The following is a 22,275-nucleotide window of genomic DNA, read 5'->3' as shown; positions in this document are numbered from 1 at the left end:
TATATCTTGGTTTCAGATGTAACTTCCACTATTTTAAGAGCTGTTTGTTCCGTGACACCCAATCAAAAGTATTCACTCTGTATACATCACTGAAATACAATCACCTGCAGTAACTTTAACACTTCTGCTTTGTGGGAGGCACCTATTGGCCTAAATAGACTACTGGTAAGAATGACACAAACTCAAAAGGCAGCTCACTTTGTAAAGTCCAGCCCAAAGTAAACATGCACAGGTTTTTAGAGGGTAATGGTTCGGCCTTTGTTAGATCAGTAGCCACCTATTGTATACTGTACAATAAAGGGTGCATGTTATTTTAAACTTTAATTTTTACATTAAAAAGGGTTGAATGTCATGAAGTTGTAGTAAATCATGCACAATCTCTCCATTTAACATTGTTGACAGTGGACAGTGGTGCTTCTGATGTATTCTGTATGCTCAGTATAGAGCTAACATGCATGTTAATATAGCGCTGGTGTAGAGTAGCATGAACAATGCTGATCAGCCAAGCTGTGAAAGCTCACTTTCTCATGCACCATGAATGTGTTTCCACACCACTAATAGTGCAGCTAATTATATGATGTGCTACAGAAAAGCTCCATCTTTGATTGCCTGCACTAGAATACAAATGTGGATTTAATTAGACACTTGGTGTCCCTGATGTTTGGATATCACATTGAAAACATATTCCTGGTTGTGTCATTGAATATTGTAGAGAACAAAACCTTTAAGCAAAGGATAGTCCCAACCCTGGGAGACAGAAGACAGAAGGGAAGGTTAGCTCAGGAGAAAGAGGTGAAGTCATGATTACAGCTTGATGTCTTCAGTAATTACAGTAAAACAAATAAGGATTACAGACTTTATGTCTCTCAGGAGGGGAAGTCAGCCAGAGCTAAAATAACATGCAGCTGAGTTGTTACTGAGACAAGTTGCTAAGAATATTCAGGCAGACTACTACTAATTACTCATCCCAATCTTGGATAGATAATACCATCTGATCTGTTGTTCTCTTTGTCCGTTTGCGGCTTTTTAAGGACTAATTGAGGCTGAGCCTGCAGTAATTTGGATAGTTTAATGCTCCGTATACTAACAACTGACTATAATGAGCCACCAAAAGGTCTATGAGGGTTATACTGTCATGAACAGTAGTGCGAAAGATACAGTAAATACAGGTAAAATACTGTATGAATGTCAGTTTTACTTATCCTGTTCAAATTTGGCAAAGTTCTATTTGTTGCCTCTCCAGATGGTACAGTAAGTGACCCAGAACACCACGTCACCTGACAATCTATGTATGTATGTATGTACTGTATCCATTCCCTTTGACAGTAAACCATCAGGCCGGCTGAATTGTCAGCAGTGTTAAGAAACCTGCAGAACAGCAGGACAGAAGCAGGCCTTGATCTTGTATTCTCTGTTTTCTCTCTATCCCTGTATCGTGTGAAGTTGCCTCTGGTTTATTGATATTTTAAACTGGTTTCTCTTGTAAATACAAAGTCCCAGTTTATGAGCCAAAACCTTGTTTCCGTAACACTTTTATTGAAGGATGTAATCCTGGATTAGCACTTCATATCAATTTGCTTATAAACTTTCTAACTGGGGCTAACTGTGGAACATGTTGCAGTCTTAAAGTCGTAAATGTATTTAGTGTTTTATTTTGTAACTTTCGTGATGTTATGAAGAAAACTCTAATTTTGTTGCTTTTAAAGTGTAAAGTCTTCAGTCTGGTTGATCGTTTGGACACAAATAGTAGGTGTAAGTGGTGCAGTACAGGGTTAAAAGAGAGGGATGAGAGGTAATTTAATTGGTACTGGGTTCAGGCCTGTCGCTACCTGGCACACCTCCATCGGAGACACCCACACAAAGCAGGCGGGGATAAATAATGCAATAGCCGCACCCATGGGATGTGAGAATTTAGAACACTTTAATAAATGTTACGTGACACATGTGTCTGAAGGAGGAAGGCTAGCCTAAAGTTTCAACCAAATCATCCCATCTGGTGTGCAGCGCTGTAGGTGACCTTATCGTCTGACCTCCTTTTACAGGAGCATATAAAAAGATAATGTCTCTTTTTAGCAAAGTGTGTGAAATAAAAGTAGCCACCTTTGAGATTTACACTTCTCCATTAAGGCTCACATATCATAGCAGAAATCACACAATGTTAAAGTAATATGACTGTGGTATATAAACTAGTTTAGAAATGTACATAATGGGGCCCCCCCCATGGCGTAAGGGTCAAAGAATAAGGTCACCATTTTTCAAGTCTGTATTAAAGCAAAATCAGGCGCTTACATGAACATTTGTTTCTAATAAAAGTAATCCTATTCATCAGTTAAGTAAAGTGACTTTTTTTTAAGTTGCTGCACTGTTGAGCTGCAGTGAAATGATGGTAATAAAAAGAGGAGAGTTTGTACTAAAAAGAAATTAACTTTGGGAGATACTGTATCAACTTAATTTGTCTAACTCAAGTCTGCTGAACCCTAAGTTTTAGAAAAACCTAGAAGGGGGATCTACTTAAAAAGATAAGTGTGCTGCATACAGTAGTATTAATATTATGAGATCAGAGATCAAGAAAGAGGAACAAATACAATATACCTCTTTTTTAATGTACACGATCGAAAATTTACTTAAAATATCTGTCAAAAATGTTACCAGCAGCTTAATAAACATATTCTACATTTAATATCATCCTTGCCTGTAATTGTCCCAATACAAATTTTAAAAGTGACATGTAATTTGGAATTTGGAGATTACAATCAACATTCATAACAGCCAGGTGCCACAAAGAGAAACGTGAAACACTTCCAAATGTAAGTTCATGATTCTTTCAACAGGAATGTACAGGAGACGCAAGCAGAGGCAAGTATATGAAATACTATTTAAACCATTACAGCAGCAGCATATAAACAGAACACATGCGGCGACAACGTGAAGAAAATAAAGATATTAAGCTACTTTTTTTTAAGGCATTCGAGTGAAAACATGCATGTGAATCAAGCTTAACAATATATTAAACCACATCAGAAATATGATTGTTAAAGTAGAAAAAGAGAGAGGATTCATCTCTGAGGATACATAGTGCTACTGTACGTATATTTGATTGTCTTGAGTATGCACAGCTAATACAGTGTAAAAATGTTTTGGCTCAGTTTAAGTGGCCCGTCATTGTCACATTCAAAGGTAAAAAAAACTACACTTAATATCACTTTCAATACGCAAAGAAACACTGACAGATGTAACTTATCATGCGCAAGCAAACACAGATATAAGACTGGAACAATAATAATTAGTCTTATAAAGTTTTTTTTGGTTTAAAAGTAGTTTGAATTTGCAAGTCTACTGTAAGACTCCTGAACATAACCCATGCCACAGTAATGCGCTACCACAGTAGTGTACAGTAAATACAAAGAACACACAGCAAAGAGCCTTTTTGAAAAGATTCAAGTTGAAGTACACGAAATAAAACCTTGTCTTTCTAAGTGTAACTGTACTCCTCCTTCTCAACAAAACAGAGAAACAGAAGATTGCAAGACAGATAAAACATGACAGCAGTGAAGCAATCACAGCTGAAGGCTCTAAAAATGCAATCTAATTATCCCGACAGCCGAAGAACAACTGCAAGTTTGAAGTGCAAGGCAACCGAGTTCTTCACATTCCGTGATGCCCTGAGTTCCTCTCTCTGATGAAAGTGTTTGCACTTTTTTTTTTATAGGTCTATTTATTCATCTTCTTCTAGCAGTTGCTGGTCTGTAGGTGGCGCTCGTTCAGAATGGAGGTGATGTTGGTGTCATAGAAACCGTCCTCATCCTCGGAGCTTAAAGTGGAGGAGCCCAGAGCTGCGCGATGCGTGTGCTGTGACTTCCGCCTGAGATAAAGCAAACAACAGAATCATTGACTCATATCTTCTACTTTCATACACTTGAGCTCTGTGAACGTGTGTGCAGCTAGTTACTATAGAGTGCCACCTAGTGTAAAGAGGACGCATGCTATTGAAATGGTTACTCGTCAAATGTCGACAGTTAAGGAAGTCCTTGTACATTGTATGCAAATCAATATTATTTCATGGGACAATATCTGAAGTCCTACTTTAGTTCAGTCTCCAAGGCTGTGACTTTGGCATGCAGTGCTTCCTGGAGCTCCTGTTGCTCCTCCAAGTCCCGGAGAACCTTCCGGCGAACTCCCTCCAAGCGCTCCACCTCTCCCTCGCTCTCGTCCACCTGTCGCTTCAAGGCCTTCACACGCAGAGTCAGCTGGGGACGGAGAGGGAAAGGCAAGGAGGTTAGAGGGGAACAGAGGAGGTCACAGGTGGAGACGTGGGCCGCGAGGGAGCCGAGGGGAAGAAGAGAGACAGGCAGGGGTTAAAGGCATGGGGTTTAACAGGTGTGGGAGTTCGAAGGGGAGCAGCTGCAGCTTCATACAAAAGGCTGAAGCAGCAGAAAGATGATAGCGGAAGGGAGGTCAAGGAGCATCCTGGTAACGTGAGGTTGGGTGTGGGTCAGGAGGAGGAACACAGATGAGATTAGTCTAAATAAATAAATAATGAAGCCCCGTTTGAACTGCAGTAATAATCCTTACTACATAATTAGAACTGTATTGAGAAGGTAAAGTACAAACACAGAGTCTGGAAACAGGAAAGTATTTGATAGTCCAGACTGTAAATTCCTGTCTGACATTCAAATAATATTTTGGAAAATACACTTATTTGCCTTGTTGCCCAGAGTTAGAGGAGAAGATTAAGTGTATTAATCTTCTCTTCTTTAGGAGCGGTCACAGCCCGAATACTTTCAAATAATTTCTCACTCCTCCTTAGATCAGCTCCTTCAATAAGCTCATTTAAAACTCAACTCAAAACCTACCTTTATTCTTTAGCATTTGTGTCCACCTGAATGTTGCCCTCCAGTTTGTTTTATTTAATTTACTGTTATTCTTCTGGATGCATCTATGTGTTTCCCACTTGACAGTTTTTATTGTTTCTTATTTCTTATATATATGCTATTGTTCTGTTACCACTGTACAACATTTAAGTCAACTTCTGTCGTTTTTAAATGTGCTTTATAAATAAACTACTCTAGAACTTGAAAACTTCTCATCTATTCTTTTGCAAGAAAGCGACTAAGCGTCAAATTATACCTTAAATCCGTTAGATCCGGTTTGAGCGTCAGCGTTAGTGTTTAAGAACAAACACTAAAGAGAATTTGCAGGTAAATATTGATGTTTACCTGATCTCTCTGCTCAACATGCTGGATTCTCTCCTGGTCTAACGTGGCGTTTAGCTCTTTCAGTTTCCTCTCCATTCGTCTCTGAGCGGCCTGGATGCTGGCCTTCTCTCTGTGTGGAGACATTCAGAATTCACACAATATAACAACACTGCAATACTATGACACAATATCTTACATTTGCAGTTGCCGAAAAGTACCTTTCAGTAAACTCACCACAAGTATGGACAGTGTGCCGGAGCTGACTTTTGGTTCTTTGTCTCAATAAAACACAAGTTTCTTTTTTGACCCGTCATGTGTGTTCAGTCCTACCTTTCTTCACTGTGTAGTCTCTCCTCCAACTCTTGAATTTTGTTTTCCAGCAGGCTGAGTCCAGGTGAGGGCCGAGTCTGTCCCTCCATGTCCGCAATGCGGGACTTCAACTCCTTCATCTGGGAGGGGAGTGGGACAGTTATGTGAATAAGCTACTCATTTTGCAAGAAGTTGTTCCAACTGTGTGTACAGTGTGAATTTCTGTGCATGTGCAGGCACTGAATAAATGAACAGTACCTGTCTGTCAAGTGCGCTCTTGTCCATTTCCAGGTCGTGTCTCGCCGAACGCTCCTGCATCAGCTCTGAGCGGAGCTGGTCCACCTGAGAGGAGAAAGTGAGATGGGAGAAGAGAAGGAAGAGGCAGTGTAAGTTAATCTGTTATATGATTACACAGAAATGCCTCCTGCTTATTTGCATGTGTATTCAAATATTTCTATGTGGCACCTGATCTCTGCTGCGTGTGATGCGGTCGTTCAGAAGCTCCGCGCTAGTCTTCTCCTCATCCAGCTCGATCTCCATTGTCCTGATTTTATCCTGTAGACACATGCACAGATAAACAGATTAATACATCTTAATCTGCCTGCACTTAAAGCTCAACCTTTTTACTCCATTTGTTGACACATTACCGTATCCCTAATTTACTCCCATCCAATTTTAGATTGCCCAGTTCATGACCTTTGACCCCGATCCTCACCTCCAGGCCCCTGATCTCCCTGGTGCGGTCAGTGTGGCTGCTCTTCTCTGATTCTCTTTCACTGTCCAAGTGTTTGAGACGGTTGTTGAGCAGGTCTCTCTCTAACTGGGCGCTGTCTCTCTCCTCGCTGCACACCAGCAGATCCTTCTTCAGACGTGAAACCTGGAAACAACATGGAGGGGACAATAATGCATGGATTTACCTCTAACTCAACTCATTTTCATGCAGTTTCTGTCTTTAAAATCTGCAAACCTTAACGTATAGTTTGCTGGTTTATCTCTCTCTCTCTCTCTCTCTCTCTCTCTCTCTCTCTCTCTCTCTCTCTCTCTCTCTCTCTCTCTCTCTCTCTCTCTCTCTCTCTCTCTCTCTCTCTCTCTCTCTCTCTCTCTCTCTCTCTCTCTCTCTCTCTCTCTCTCTCTCATAGGTTCTGGGTTTTATCCTTTCTATCTTTCAACCCATTTGTCCTCACCTCTTCCTGCTGGGCCTTGAGGTTGCTCTGAGCCCTCTGCAGCTCAGCCAGCCTCTCCTTGCTGTTGCGCTGGGCTTCCAGCAGATCCTTCCTCGAGCGCTCCCTGTAGTCTTCAAGTTGTGTTTGCAGGGCTGCCACCGACTGACGGGAATCTCCCATCATCATCTCCATCTGACAACGGAGGAGGCAGAAAAAGAAACAACGATGAAAGACAATATCTCTATACATCAACAAAGACAAGACATAATTCTAACCCTAATAAACACCTCTTTGCTAATTTTCTCCAGGGCGCGGTCCAGCAGCCTCTTCTGCTCCTCCAGGTCACTCTTGCCCCTTCTCAGCGCCTCCCTCTCCAGGTCTCTCTCCTCCAGCCGCCGGGTCATCTCGTCCCTCTCCTTGTTCAGGCGAGTGACTCCTCTCTTGGCCTCATCCAGCTGAGTCTTCAGGGAGCGGTTCTCATCCTCCAGATCTTCCACCGCCTCCTCCGTCTCTGGGCTACGGGTCGTGCTGGAGTGAAGCCTCGTCTGGAGAATGAGAAAATATCCAAAGATGAACATGGAGCTGTAGCATGTGGACTAATACTATTTAGCACCATCATGCTGTAGGTAAAAGGCATTTAACGTGGGTATTTATGGGTCTTTAATTATATTAGGTCACACACCATCTGTACTTTTCCAGTATTTCATAATTTGCCTATGCACTCTGGATTGTTATACATGTTTATACCATATAACAACTAATTATGTCTTTTCATATTCAAAGTATAGCTGTGTGTATTTCATTGTTCTGATCACTGCATACAAACTCAAAACTTACTCTCTATCCATAACATGTGGATTTCTATTGGCTTTGCTCCGACACGGATAAGAGTATGACTATGCTCGTCACATGATCATTTCACATCTAAGGAAACAAGATTATAGCGCTTAAAGCAGCTATAATACGTTGCTGTTCCAACACACATGGAGCACAAAGCGCATCTTATGCAAATTTATCTTGGAGGGATTATTTTCAGGGCTTACATGTTTTAGAGTTTTTCTTTGATTGAATTTACTTCACATCCCTCGGTTGAAAATAGAGTCTGTGTGGGCGGCCGTTTTTTTGTTTATGTACAGTATGTCGGTTTACATAATTTTGCATGCATGCATGTGTGTGTGTAGCTGTGTCTTTTTTTTCCTTTTTTTGTTGCAGTACCATTCGGGCCAGCCTCTCTCTGAGGCGAGTGTTTGTTTCCTGGAGCTCCAGGTTGGTGCTGTGGTCCACTACAGTCTTTCCTGAAGACCCAACAGACGACTGCAGAGAGGAGCGGAATCAAGAGAGAAACATGCAGAATTTACACAATGTGCAAGACCCCAACTTTCCTTTAAAATAATGACATTCGTCCTTTGTTTGTTTTACACATTAAATCCTTATTACACATTTCCTTTTTAATCATCAAAGTCGCTTATTTTCTACAGACTGAAAATGAGGCTTCACCTCCTTTGCTTTCTCCAGCTCGGCCTTGTCTTTCTGCGACTGCTCCTTCAACCGGCTGAGCTCAGACAGAAGCTCAGCCTCTTTCTCTCGACTCGCTTTCTTCAGGGCTTGAAGTGCCTCTCTATTCTCGTCTGACTTGCCCTTTTGCTTGTCCAGATCGGTGCGAGCCCGCTTCAGATCATCATGGCAACGCCGAAGCTCCTTGGGATAAGCAATCAGAGATGAATTGTGTGTGTGTGTGTGTGTGTGTGTGTGGTGTGTGTGTGTGTGTGTGTGTGTGTGTGTGTGTGTGTGTGTGTGTGTGTGTGTGTGTGTGTGTGTGTGTGTGTGTGTGTGCCAGGGTGCATAACAATGCGTTCATATGAGTATGGGGCATGCAAGTGTGCTTTTGTGTGTGCAGGAAAACTGAATGAAATGATTGAAGCTTCTGCCACAGGAAACCCTGTTCAAAAAAACACTAATCATGCTGTAAAACAGAGGACATGAGCCCCGGTGTTTCACCCACACAACGAGCATAATCTGCCTTGTGACTGTGTGTGAATTACCTCTGCTAAAGAATGGGTATCGTCAGATGCAGGCATTTGTTTCTTTGCGGCGTGCAATGAGTCCTGAAGACCTTTCAGCTCGCCCTCAAATTCATCCTTCTCCAAACGGGATTTCAGCAGCCTGCGGAAAGAAAGCAGTTGTTGAAGAACACACAATGATATAACTAGCACACACACACACACACACACACACACACACACACACACACACAAGATAGCAGTGACTAATGACAAACAAAGCACAAGGGGGTAAAACACCACACTATAAAAACATCACCACATTGACAATCTTTCTTTTGTTTGACTTTTATTGTAGGATTGTAACTTAAATTTAGATGCATCACTTTGTATATATTCAAAATCAATTGTGTTTATTAGCAATTAAATCAGAAATTGGGTTGTTAAGATTGGAAAAAACAAAACAATGATTGATCAATAGATTATACAAAATCAATTAAGTAGATGTCTGAATGTTGATTCTTTTGAATTATTGATTGAGTTGATTGGGTTTATTATGACTGGATTATTGTTAGTAAAAGGTTAACTGATCTAATGATCAAAATCATCAGATACAAAATCCACTAATGTATGAGCTTTTCAAGTGAATTTCAGGGATTATATGTCAGGTTCAGACTTGCTTAATTAAAACTAGGCTAAAGCTACTCAAACCAAACACAGTGAGATTGATTTTCTCTCTCACATTCGACTGCTGACGTGCGTCCCGCTCCTGCCAAATGAAAAGTCAAGTGAAAGATGCATGCTTTAAAAAATAACTCAAGAGAAGACTGAACCAAAAAAAACAGTATCTTTAGTATGTCCACATACATTTATACAGAGGTTTTCAGTGAGCACTTTAAATCATTTGAACTGGTTGTAAAAGTATAACATTTGCCAGAGTGCGTTTGATACTTGACTAAAGAGTAGCTGGGAAAATAAGCCTTGCTGCTGCAGCAATGTGCTTTTGTCTTTTTATGGATCCAAAGCAATGTTATGGCTCCATAATCAGTTTCGTTCAGCATGAGATCTGAGAAATTTAAGTTTCTATCGGCGGCCTTTAAAATGAACATTGATTTATCCAAACATCTCATGGGTTCTGAATGTTACTCCATGCTTCCGCATTGTTTTTTTTTCTTCTTTTAATCCTTTGAAGTTAGATACTTATAAAGATAAAGTATGTGTATAACAAGCTCATAATGGATTAATGCAATTTAGAAATGCTTTTAACACTAACTCCTCTCTGGTGTTGTGCAGCTCCTGCACGCTGGCATCCAGCTGTGTCTTCCACTGCTCTTCTTGATCTCTGCAGCTCTCCAGTTCTTCCTCCAGCGTCAACATAGATGCGTTCACCCTCTTCCTCTCCTCTTCTATCTGCTCCTGGGTCTGAAACATGGCCGCACAGAAAAACACAAAGAATTAGAATACAAGTAATGGGAGTCATGGTAGTTTATTCCTCAAGGGAACAGAAATCTTTGGGCTTCATCAGCATGTCTTCAACCTTTAAAAAATACTTCTACATAAGATATAACACCATCAAATATCAGATAAAATGGAGCATCCGTCACAAACAGCGATCCAACTACTTTAATGCTGCTCTCGCCGAATAAAATCGGCACTTCAATAGCAGCTTCCAATCGGTCTGCTTACTTCCTGCTCTCGAGCGGCATGATACTTTTTTTCCTGGCACTGCCGTTACAGTTTCCAGAAATCTGCCTAATGATCTATTCCTGTATATACATATGCTTCAAATTTCCTGTACACCACATCCCACAGTACAGCGCTCTAAAAATAGTTAACTGGCAGAAAGAGAAACTCTACAATAGATATTCAACTGGAAAAGTTTTACATTGCAATCACAAGTAGCAAAATTCTCTTTTCTAACTCTGCACACTGGGCCTAGCCTGACCTCATGATACCCTGACTCAGTGTTTGAACATTGACAGCAAACTGACACATGAAACAGAATGACAAGGCAAAGCCTGGGTGTATAATAGGAAGGATGCAACATCAAAGCCCAATTTAATATCGCCTTAATAAAGGATGCAGGAGGCACAAACCTTCCTGACAGGAGTAAATTGACTGTTCTCCCACTACATCTGTACAAAGAGATCCTCTGAAAAAATGTTCTGCATGTTTCTATCTATTAGCAGACGATGTGTAACAAACAATAAATAATTACATAGATCAGAAAGGAAGATATATTCATTGTGATTGCTGCATTGAAGGTTTTTCTGTATCCGTCAAAAGGGTTAGAATTCTCCCTGGTTAATTGCTCGGTTATCTGCAGACTCTTACTTTGACAATGAAACAATATTATGAGGATAAACACGAGTGGAAGTGAAAATATGTGACAGAGTGTCAAGTTACTGTTGAATTCTGACACACATATATAAAGCTCAAAATAAAACTGACAACTCTTATCGCAAACCAAAATTGTAAAGAATAAATGCTGAAAAAGAAACTAAATTGTGCTCACTAAGTAGTCGACAGCGTGCAGAATCTACTGTTCTTTCACAGTCAGTGTCTTTAAGACTTTCTGTAGTGCAATAAAGTTGCTGAAATGGACTTAAACACCCATAAAATGGAGCTGCAGCTGACCCGTTCTTTTAAAGAGGTATTTATTAGTGTCTTGCTTGTTCTTTGTTTACTGTATTGAACCACTCGTGTTGGTTCAGTGACATCAGAGTTACTAAACCAACACTTCATGGCTCATCTGGTAAGAAACACACACTCATCCTGCATCAAAATAACTGCACATGTAGTACTTGAGAGAAACGTCACAACTCAGAAGCATTTACAAGGCTGCTGATAATCACGCAGAGTTTAAGTGACAGAATTTCTTTTACTTTGAATTATTAATGACTTGTTGTGTACCATTAGTCCGATACTGGAAGAGTCTCTTGGGTCTTTGCACAGTTTTTATTCCTTTTATCGGTCTTCAGCACTTTTTTGCCTGAACTCTCAAATACTGACAACTACAGATGAATCCATTTCTTTTCTTTTGTATATGAAGCACTGCTGTACAGAAGCCCTGAGAGGAAACTGAATAAAAAAAATTCTGTGGATCCATTTTCTGATCTAAATAGTTTCCTCTCCTGTGTTTATGACTTAAGAACAGGTGAAAAAAAAGGTTTTGCCAGGATAATTTTTCTAAGTTCTGTAAAATAAATCTTTTTCTTCTCTCGCTTGCCTCTCAGGGCTTCCGTTCAGCAGTGCTTCATATAATAAAAAATAGGATTTTTGAAACAGATTTATCTGTTTTGCCAAAACTTTTTTCCACCTGTTTCACAGGTGAAGCTTCGTTAATAGGATCTTAGAAACATTATCCTGGCAAAAAACTTTTTTTCCACCTGTTCATAAGTCAAACACCATTAGATCAGACTGGGCCACAACACAGTTAAGTTTTGCGTGACTTGATGCACAACATGCAAAGGTTAGTGCCATCCACCTGTGTGACCTGCTCCATTGTTGTCCTCAGGTTATCCATGTCCTGGCTGTACTGCTCCCTCAGAGCCTCCATCTCTCTATCATGGCACTCCACCTCCTCCTTTAGCGCTCCTTTCAGGGCCGTCAGCTCCCGCTCCCGCTGGTGTAGAATCTCCTCGTGACGCCGACGTAACATGGCAGCCTCAGCCAGGTCGGCCTGCAGAGTCATCACATCCTGCAGAAAGAAAGACTGAGACAGTCAGACGGACAACTAGAAGTACAGTCATGGTTTATTATGCGTGTCCCGTGTGATTGTAAGTACCATCTGCAGTGAGTCTGAGTGAGGGGAGTTTTCTGAAACCCTCCTCAGCTCCTCCTGAAGCTCAGCCAGCTGATCTTCCTGTAGACGTAGACGAGACTCCGCCTTCTCTCTGGCCATACGCTCCTCGGCCAGTCTGCACACGCACACGCACACATCAATCAGGAAATAGTGAAATGATCCTTTGACAAAGACGCCATAGGAGCAATAACTAGAAGCTTATTTATTTTTCTCTCTCTCTCTCTTACTCATCATGGACTTGCTGGAGTTCTGTCTTGCAGCGAATGAGTTGCTCCTGAAGCTCCTCAAGGCTCCCCACTTTGAAGCCCCCGTCATATCCATCCTTCTGTACACAAACACAAACACACACACACACACACTGAGGGTGAGACAGAGAGAAAGAGGACAAAGAGAGAACACAAATACAGAGAGAGGAGGCCTGAAAACATTGCAACTGAGTGTCAATGTCGACCTTGCAAATACATTATGCGCTCTGTAGTATCTGAAACTTTGAAAGAAGAAACCCTGCCTTGCCTTCCTTGCCCTAGTTTCTGACAGTCAAAAAATCTTTAGCAGAAGAGGCCTGGCAGTGTGCTCAGACATCGTCTCCTCACATTAACAACTCTTTCTGACAGGCTTCAGGGGAGCAGAGCCGGAGCGGCGGCGCCCACACCTCTCCGCCTTTCGTCAATGCACCCTCTCGCTGAAAAGGACGTGTAAGCGCAGCCTGCCCATGAAACGTCTCTTATCCTCCTACACACTCATTAGAGGGACGCACACAGAGATACAAAGCGAGGATCATGGACTCAACATTCCTTACTTATCGTGATGGATTATAAAGATGAATTTTGTACAGATTTGTTTCATTTTCCTCTCTTTCCCTGCAGGATAGTTTGTAGATAATCCCGTTCTGGGACATTTCAGTCTCTCTCTGTCCTAACAAAGAGATAATTAACAGAAGATAACATCATTGGGAATGTGTTTAAGTTCTTTTGAGCTCTTTGCATCAGCTGTATCCTTATGTGTATTAATCGTCTCTCCTGCCCTGCAGTCTTAGCAGAAATGTTTGATGTGATTACAAAGAAGATTCAATTTATAGTCGGATCTAAAATAAACAATGATTTGGTCTTGATTCTGCTTCTTCCCACTTCAGGTCTAGAGTTGCTGGTTCTGGAGGTGTTTTTCGGTATTCTTTATTTCATTTCATGTTTTTATTCTTTTAATATTCTCATTGTAACCCAATATCTCACTTTGAACTCAACTTTGTTTCTGAGAATTCCTGTTTTGTCCAGAAGTTTGGCAATAGTCTAAATACTACAATACCCATAAGCCTCAGGCACCATTGCTATGGAGAAGAAGGAAGTAAGAGCTGTAGCAGATTCAACGCTTCTTTGTTGAATTTGTAATAACAACACGGGAGAAATAGCTCAACATTGATCCAAAAGAAAAATTAATTTAAGCTGCAGTTTGTAAAATTAGTTTCTCGTAATTGTTAGCTTGCACTTACCGTTAGCGGCACATATAACATGATGTTAAGCTTAATGATTTGATTTGATTTGATTGCCAAAATGGACAATGGGATTCGTAGTTAACTTATTCCCCTTTCCCATATTTTAATGTACACAGACTTGTACTTTTATCACAGAACCAGATATTATAACAGCGATCAGTGTTCACTCTCTACACAAACACACATGCATCACTATCTTGGACTAAGGTGACCTAACACACCATTCTCCGATCCTAAATCAACCAGGGAACAAACAGGGTGTCAGTGCATTAACTCCATCACTCTCCCACTAATACACATTAACTGGCAACACTGGATTAGACCAGTGAAAACACACCACAAGCACTTTGAAAGAGCTAGAGCCATTAGCGGTACATAGGGAATGTGAAAACCTCCAAAATGAAGATGACTCCTTGAAATCTGACATTTCAGAGAGTTATCTGCAACTGGTTGTATCACCAATGCTCCAAAACAGTCTTTGGACGATCTTTTTATAAACACACACTACTCTGATCTTATGTTTTGTCTTCATACAGACAAAAGCAATGCTTAGGTTTAGAGGCAGAGCTGTAGAAAACAATTGCCTCAGGCTAAAAACAAAACAGCGTAAACGCCTTCACCCTGCAGCTTGATGCTGGCTGTGGATGTTTGAGTAGCTGTTGTCGCTTCTAAAGAGCGTGAGATGACTGCTGAAGAGAAATCAGCCGCTAAATCTATTAAAGTGGACAGTCATGAAAAACACAGAGGTTTTGTACAACAAGACCCCTCCGAGAAGGATCTGTCCCATCCAACAAGCCAACCCCCAGCTGGTGCGGGGTTCCAGTCCAACTCAATTATTGATGGCTCTCAATGACTGCATGCTCGACACACACTGAGCCCTCAGCAGCTTTCCTCTGCAGGTGCATGGTTGCCAAGAGACAAGACGTGGCAAACAATTCAGAGGCAGCCACGAACAGTGACCATGGAAGTACATAACAAGGGGTCATACATAATCAAGTGCATGTAATATAAGAAGCTAAGGACACAAATGAATAACTTTTGTATGTAGATTTATGCAAAATGATGCAAATTTAAAGCAAGTGGTGTGCTCGAGCTCATAAAAACCGTGGTACAATCTATTTAATAAGGTGTCACAGGAGCACAAAGGAGCAAAGACATGGCACCAAAAATTGACAGAGGAATACTCAGCATGCTCTTTAATTTTGCATTTTTTGGCCTGCCAAAAATCCTTGGAGACAAAGTGAATGAAATAGAAACTTCATATCCTTAGTAAAGAGGACAAGCTGCCAACCATCTGTTAGCTTCATAACAAGAGCTGCTCTGTTGATAAGAACACGCCCCTCAGACAACACCATGCTAAACCTACACACCATAAAAGCTAATTGGATTATGTGCTTTTATAAATGTGTGCAATGTCTTTTTTTCTTTCATACACAGTATATATATATATATATATATATATATATATATATATATATATATATATATATATATATATATATATATATATATATATATATATATATATATATATATATATATACACACATATATACACACACAATCGTTTTGCCATGCTTTTTGTTTAGAGGGAAGCTTTTGGCTTAGATGGCTGAAAAACTAAATGTAATTAATTATGTTACAAGTAGTTTTAAAGCTACGACTAACGACTGCTAGTAGCAGTTTAAGATAATTACCAGCTTAGCTTCTTGGGCAGATTTAGCAACCTTTGGACAGATATTTATGCTAAACTGATATACCAGGTTGCTGGTTTTAGCTAAATATTTACCTTACAGACATGAGAGACATCAATATCTAACTCTACAAGAAAACAGAAAAGTGTATTTCCCAAAAACCTTTTTTACATCTCATGGTCTTCACCAGTGGATGGAACTGGCTCAGATGCAATCATGTAATTAAGCAGGAGCTAGTGCTAAAGCTACCAAAAGGCAAGTAAGTGGACCTTTGAGTTGGCATTATTTGTCACACACTGTTCCAATTTAAGAATGAACTTCCATGCTTAACACACTAATAACACATTTCTGCTAATGTTATATTTTCTAGTAAAAGTCAGTATGTGTATATGCATGTAACAATACCTCACATTTACTGTATGTGGTTAGAAATTAATGTTTTGTCGTACCTTAAAACGGCCAGTTGTGTCATAGACGAGGTTGACTTTTCTTTTCAGGGATCCCTCACTCTCACTGGTGCTGATCAGGAAACAGCGGAAAGACGATTAGATTGAAAGAAATCCATGTATTTATAGACGGTAACAATGATTCCAGACATTCAGTATTTCATGCTTGTAGTGTATTTACCCATCTTTACGGATGTTGTTAATAGCTTGCTTCACTTGAGCTTCCTCCCCATTGATGACCTCTTTGATATGACTCCTCGGAGTTATCTCCTTTAAATAGAGTTACCAGTGTTAGAAAACAAAACAAAAAGACCATTTAATACCTCACAATCTGCTGTACTTACAGGCTTTTTAGCTAGAGCTGGATGGGGGCTCTTGGCAACAAACTTCCCTGGTGACTTAAAGCTCGGCTTGGGGGACTCGAGCGCAGTCACTTTGGAAACAGGTGCAGGGCTGTTTCTCAGGCTACTCCTCGCTGGGGCAGATGACGCCAAGAAATTGGAGGAGGTAGACAATGGAATAGCGTAGGGATTCAGAGTCGGGGAGCTAGAAGAAGGAACCTCAGACTGGACATCTTTTCTAGCATCAAGACTTCTTGACCGCCTGCGCTCATCAAACCTGAGCCGCTGCCTTCCTCCAGAGCGCCCTCTCGTCTGTGGGGCGCTGCCCGGCGTCCCACTGTTGAACTTATTGATGAGCTTGTTGATGGGAGCAAGGGAGTTGGTGTCGATCGCTGGGATGGGCTCCTCATTAGTTGATGCTGGAGGTTCAGGGAATGTCTCTTTGCTCAATTTTTTCCCACTGTATCTCCCCAAAGACCCAGTGTAACCAGAGCCAGCTTGCTTGACCCTTCTGGGTCCCACGCCGATTGATTTGACAGGTTTTAGCCCTGCTTCGTTATACTCCTCATTACCCGTCATATCTCTGTTTTTCTCTTTTGCTTCACTGGCTGTTGCTTTGAGTCGGGGTTCTACTTTTGGCCTCTCTCCCTGTCTGCTGGCTCCACCCTCCTCCTCCCCTTGTGTCCCTGCTTGACCATCTCCTGGAGGTCTTTTATGAGGGCTCCCAAAAATCTCCCCAACCTCATCCCCTGCTGGAGAAACAACAGGGGAGCGTGCTGTATTTACAGCAGGACTATAGGGGTTTGTTAATTCTGCTGGTTCTTTATTCGTTTTATGGAGGCTGTTGCACGGTGAAGGCGGCCCTGAGCTGGTGGTGGGCGTGTTCAGCTGAACTCCGTAAGAATCACCTTTCTCGCCATCTTTCAGGACCACGTAAGGCTGTCCGGAGATTCCCTGAACGTGCACTGCCACCCCGTACTTACTGGAAGGAGGGGTTGCACTGCTGTTTCCTCTGGATTTATCAGAATAACCTCCACCTGTGTCATCGAGGTCCTTGATGAAGCGGATCTGAACGCCGTAATCCACAAGAGGCTTCCGGTCAGTGGACAGAGTGCTCATGCTGACTTCCTGGTTTCTGTGTAAGCAGCCTGGGCATACAGGGAGTGGAAAACATCAGAAATGCAAATCAGGTGAATAAGTGGAACAAGTTACAAAGACAACACTCAACATGAAGGTTTCTGTGCTGAGACCACCCCCCTTTTTTCTCTATTCAACAACACAGACCTGCAGATTATTTAAATTCTTAGACCCTTTGTTTCAGCTGTTGCACTGTTAAGATAGTCCGTTTTAATTTTACAAAAAGTATTTACTCCGTAACACAGATGCCTCCCTTAATCCTGCATGTGCCACTCCTTTTGACATGACAAATATGCCACCCGGGGACTAAGAACCTCTTTGTACAGGACGACACCTACTTTTTCTAAAGGGTGTGATTGGAAGGCAGGGAAAACTATTTTTTTATTTTATTACCCAAGTACCTGTAAATGTAACACGTTATTACCGACAACTGATTGTGAGTTCTACAACTATATGGAAGTGCATCACTATCTGAACATTATCTAACCAAAAATATATTCCGTTGTATTATACATGACAAAGAAAGCTGTCTAATCCTCACATTTGTGGAGCTGGATCCACTGTATGTTTAGCATTTCTGCTTGAAAAAACACTGAAACAATTCATCAAAAATATTTGCAGATTAATTTTCTTTTTACAAGTTTAATTTAAACAACTCACTCAGCTACACAAGTTAGCAGTATACCCTAAGCATGTTCACCTTATATGCTCTGAAAATGAGCTTGGTGATGAACACTATGAGAAGGTGAATACTCCTCCTATTGTCCCGACTCTGTGGAGCATTAAACACTGGGGGCTATGTCAGGAATGGGCCTCCCCTCTCTCTTTCTCTGTCTTTGCCAAAGTCTCCACAGTCACCAGACTTCAGAGTAGACTCACTCAGGCGTACACTGTTTACTTTAAGCTGTGGAGGCGCACACGCCGGCTATGGTGTGTGCGCCTCCACACATCTGAAAGGTTGTGCACAGACATATGCACCCCCCGGGAGCAGGTAGTTCATCTAATTAGCATCGCTGCTTTTCAGCTGCAAGAAAGTAAATGTGGAATCATGTTTTTTTGCTGTCACATGATCACGTGAAAGTGTTGTTTCTATTGAACACATTCATCTTTGTATTTAAGCGCTGCTAAAGCTGATTTTCGCTTAACAGAGCTCACCATCGTACTTCAACCCCAGTATGGTTCCATTGTCCATACCTGCAGAGGTGACTCTCACAGGAATTAAGATTTAACCGACTCTAACTGCCGGCTGGTTATAGTGTAACACAAAGCAACTCCACCGGCATTGAGGTTAGATTGGTGAATGAAAGTCAGCCTTTGTCTTTCCTAAAAACATTCTTAGGATTCCAGACGTTCCCTTTACTTTGCATTGCGCGTGGTTTGCATTTGTATTAATAAGGACAGATTAAGAGGAAACTGAGAACTAGGGCAGCACTAACTGTAAAGCCTATACAGGCGGAAAACTGTCCACATAGGCAATAAATACACAAGTGAAGAGACTCATTAAAAGACGACAAACTTGAGACTAAAAATACAACGCAAAACAAATTAATTCCCAGACTCAACCAAAACAAGCAACCAGGTTTACAGACCGTGTTGCACAGGTTAAAAAAAACTACTCCTCAACAATGTTGGAAAATATTAAAAAAAAGGATTGTGTTATTGTGTGTTGTCAAGGTGCTCAGCCCAAAGCTGCCGATCACTGGTCACTCAGAAAGCTCCCAGGTGTAAATATGTTACTTGGGTAAATACAGATTTCCAGGCTTAGTTTCTTTTTTTGGTGACAACTGGTTCACCTCCTCTGGTGCTCTTTCTTGTCACAAGAAATGGCTGTGTCAACAGAGACAGGAATGTCACCAAACAGGCCTGTCTGCCATCACTCGTCCCTTTCTCCTCACCCAGCTCATATTCCTCTGGCCCTGTTCCGGCACCCTCCTCTGCCTCATGCCACACATCTGATCCTCAACTTTCTACCACACTGTCTCTTGCCCTTGGGTATCTGAACAAGAAGGCGAGCTACTTTGATACTAAGCCAGGGTGATTTGGTTGAAATCAATGTCAGTAGGCTTATATTTTAAGATTAGTTAATTAATCAATAAATAGAGTAATTGGAAACAATTCAGATATTTTTTTTGCTGGTCACAGCCTCTAAAAATTAAGATTTCCTGCTTGTCTCCGTTTTATATCCATGTCAATTGAATGTCTTTAGGATTTGACTGGACAAAACAAACAATTAGGAGACATCAACTTGACCTCTGGGAAATGATAATGTTTGTCACTATTTTGTGACATTTTACAGCCTTTTGATAGATATTGATAATCCATAATGAAAATAATCATTAGTTGCAACTGAATGTTTCAGAAATCAATTTTATATCAGAATATGTCAAATAAAAAATATGCACACTAATAAAATATAATCAAATTGATGTTCAATGTTTGACTATGATGCATTACATCAGATGTAACATTCAAAACTTAATTTAAACATTTGTCAGTTTTTAAGTAAAATTATTTTGGAATAAATAATTCGGAAATCAGAATTTTGTAAAACAAATACACTATATGAACATATCCCCATACTATTCCAATAAAAGTCAATAAATGATCATTCTGAGCGATCATTATATTTGATGCCAAAAACATGTATTTTCTAACCCTATAGCATTTGCTGTTGGGAGAGTGCAGTAAAAACAGAAAAGCCAGAATATGCAAACTGTTCTAGTTATCAGTGGGATGTGTTGGGAACAACAAGGAAATACAAGCACACCTTTTAGGTCAGGTCTTTTTAAGGATCAATTTATTTGAAATGTAACTGACAATGATTAACTCTCTTCCAACTGCTGGGGAGTTGTAAACTATAATAATGGCAAGGATAGGAATGATTAGCATGAGGCTTATCTTACTTTTTTCCTGGAGTTAGCCATACATCTAACCAATACAAAGCCTGCACTGTATTTCATTGGCAGGCTTGATATTATACACACAGCTGGACTGATATTTGAAATAATATCACTTTCAAATTCATATCAACATGTGAAATAAAAGTGTTTTATTCAGGAGAAACCATGAGAGCAGACCCGAGCACCTGCCTGCTCCTGGGTTAATTGCGTCACACCCAACTCTCGGGTCAGTCAGTATCGGTGCGCGTCGAAACCACGGGGTTGTTTACTCTCGCCAGTGGGAACACGAGCAGAGCAACAAGATAAACAACCGTAAAACCTGCCTCTCATCCTATTTCAAGCCTTTTACCTGCGATAATAACCTCTCATATCCTCTTTTACGCCGCGCAGTCAGATCCAATTATAGACAGCAGCGGAGTACACACACAACCTCTAACAACACGCCTGAAAGCGAACAACAAAAGGCTTTTCGCTCGGTCATTATCGTGAGCAGGTAAAACGGCTGCCAAATTAAATCACAAAGCCACAGGTGTCCATCTCTGCCTAGCCAAACGTTATTAAATGCCCGCTCAGCAAAGCGGAGCTTAGAGTATTGCACGTTCCCCACCTGATCCCACAAAAGTAAATGTACAGTAAATAAGCAGCAGCTGTGTACACACTTATTCTACTGCACCTGTAAAGATGAACCAAATTGCGAAATGTTCCTCCCTCCTGTATCAGTCTTCTCAGCAGCAGCTCAGTAGTGTTTGGTGGGATGAGAATATGTTACTCAATGAACTGAGGACATCGGGAAATGTATCTCCCCCCCACCCCAGCTACCAGTGCAACCTGTTGCCAGCACATCGGATAGTCATCGTCCCGCCTCAGGACCGACTTCATTGGTGGGCGGCTCCCTGAAGAGGCGGGGCCTGCTGCGGGCTAAATTTCATCTCTGCACACACAGGTTAATGAAATAAATAGTGTGTGTGACCCATTTCTACAGAAGTGTTACAGTAATTTCTCAATCAACTACAAATGTTAACAGTATTGGGTTATAATTGTATTCAATACCAATGCTGATCAGGAGAAACACTGATCACTGCTGAGAGAAAACTAATGAACAGGAAATGTTTTACTTTATATGAAGTGACCTATGATAAGTCATCGTACCTCATCTCTATATATCAAAAGGCTACTCATTCTGTATAATTTCAATGTTAAGGGTATCTTTCACATCACCATGTGAACTCAAACTCCTTGTTAAGAACAAAAGACCCTCACACAATTATAGTTATTATTCAAATAATCTCTAAATAATGTATTGACTTCTGGAAAGAACTATGTTATTTGGTACCAATAACAGGCAAAAGAGAGACACAATGGAGGACATAGTGATAAAAAAACAAAAAAACCCCAGCTCAATATAAACCCAAATAAACAATTACTTATAATCTCTATGAAAACTTGAATTGTTGATTGCCTTTAGACAAATTGTCTATTTGTGCATGTTCAGTTGAGCCATTAGTCCCTGAATAAAATTATTTTGGTTATGCTATTTTAGCAGTTCATTGGAATGAATGTGAAGTGTACCAAATGGACACTGTCTTTATTTGATCTATAATAATTGCCAAATTACTCCCCCCCCCCCCCAGGAAATCAAGAATTTACAGTTCCATAAAATGTAATTTTACCTTTTTTCAGAGGGGGGGGGGGGGGGACCACAAGTAAAAAATAGTATCAAGAGTCACTATCGAGCCCATTATTATACCAAAGCTTAACAAAATAACTGTTACAAAATGTCTTCGTTTTTTCAAATT

General features: G+C 40.8%; 1 protein-coding gene across 2 annotated transcripts; it reads right to left on the bottom strand.

Annotated features, from left to right (window-relative positions):
- Nucleotides 1-2,557: 2,557 nt before the first annotated feature.
- Nucleotides 2,558-21,397, bottom strand: cgnb (cingulin b). Of its 2 annotated transcripts, XM_029443778.1 has the most exons (21): nucleotides 21,153-21,397; nucleotides 16,446-17,590; nucleotides 16,283-16,371; nucleotides 16,105-16,174; nucleotides 12,700-12,797; nucleotides 12,455-12,587; nucleotides 12,155-12,367; nucleotides 9,941-10,089; nucleotides 9,410-9,436; nucleotides 8,710-8,830; nucleotides 8,165-8,365; nucleotides 7,883-7,981; nucleotides 6,955-7,212; nucleotides 6,689-6,859; nucleotides 6,220-6,381; nucleotides 5,970-6,059; nucleotides 5,763-5,846; nucleotides 5,526-5,644; nucleotides 5,217-5,325; nucleotides 4,084-4,247; nucleotides 2,558-3,862 (listed from the first exon to the last, which is right to left on the bottom strand). In XM_029443778.1, exons 2-21 carry the CDS (start codon nucleotides 17,559-17,561, stop codon nucleotides 3,730-3,732), a joined length of 3,606 nt encoding a protein of 1,201 aa, XP_029299638.1. In that variant the 5' UTR covers nucleotides 17,562-17,590; nucleotides 21,153-21,397; the 3' UTR covers nucleotides 2,558-3,729. The 2 variants fall into 2 exon arrangements, with proteins under 2 accessions (XP_029299638.1, XP_029299639.1); XM_029443779.1 differs by lacking the exon at nucleotides 9,410-9,436 and having other exon boundaries at nucleotides 21,153-21,395.
- Between the last annotated feature and the right edge of the window lie 878 nt (nucleotides 21,398-22,275).

This window comes from Cottoperca gobio, chromosome 11 (genome assembly GCF_900634415.1).
Source record: "Cottoperca gobio chromosome 11, fCotGob3.1, whole genome shotgun sequence".
NCBI lineage: Eukaryota > Metazoa > Chordata > Actinopteri > Perciformes > Bovichtidae > Cottoperca > Cottoperca gobio.
Note: the sequence above shows the minus strand (reverse complement) of the source record. Positions and strands in the feature narration are given on the sequence as shown.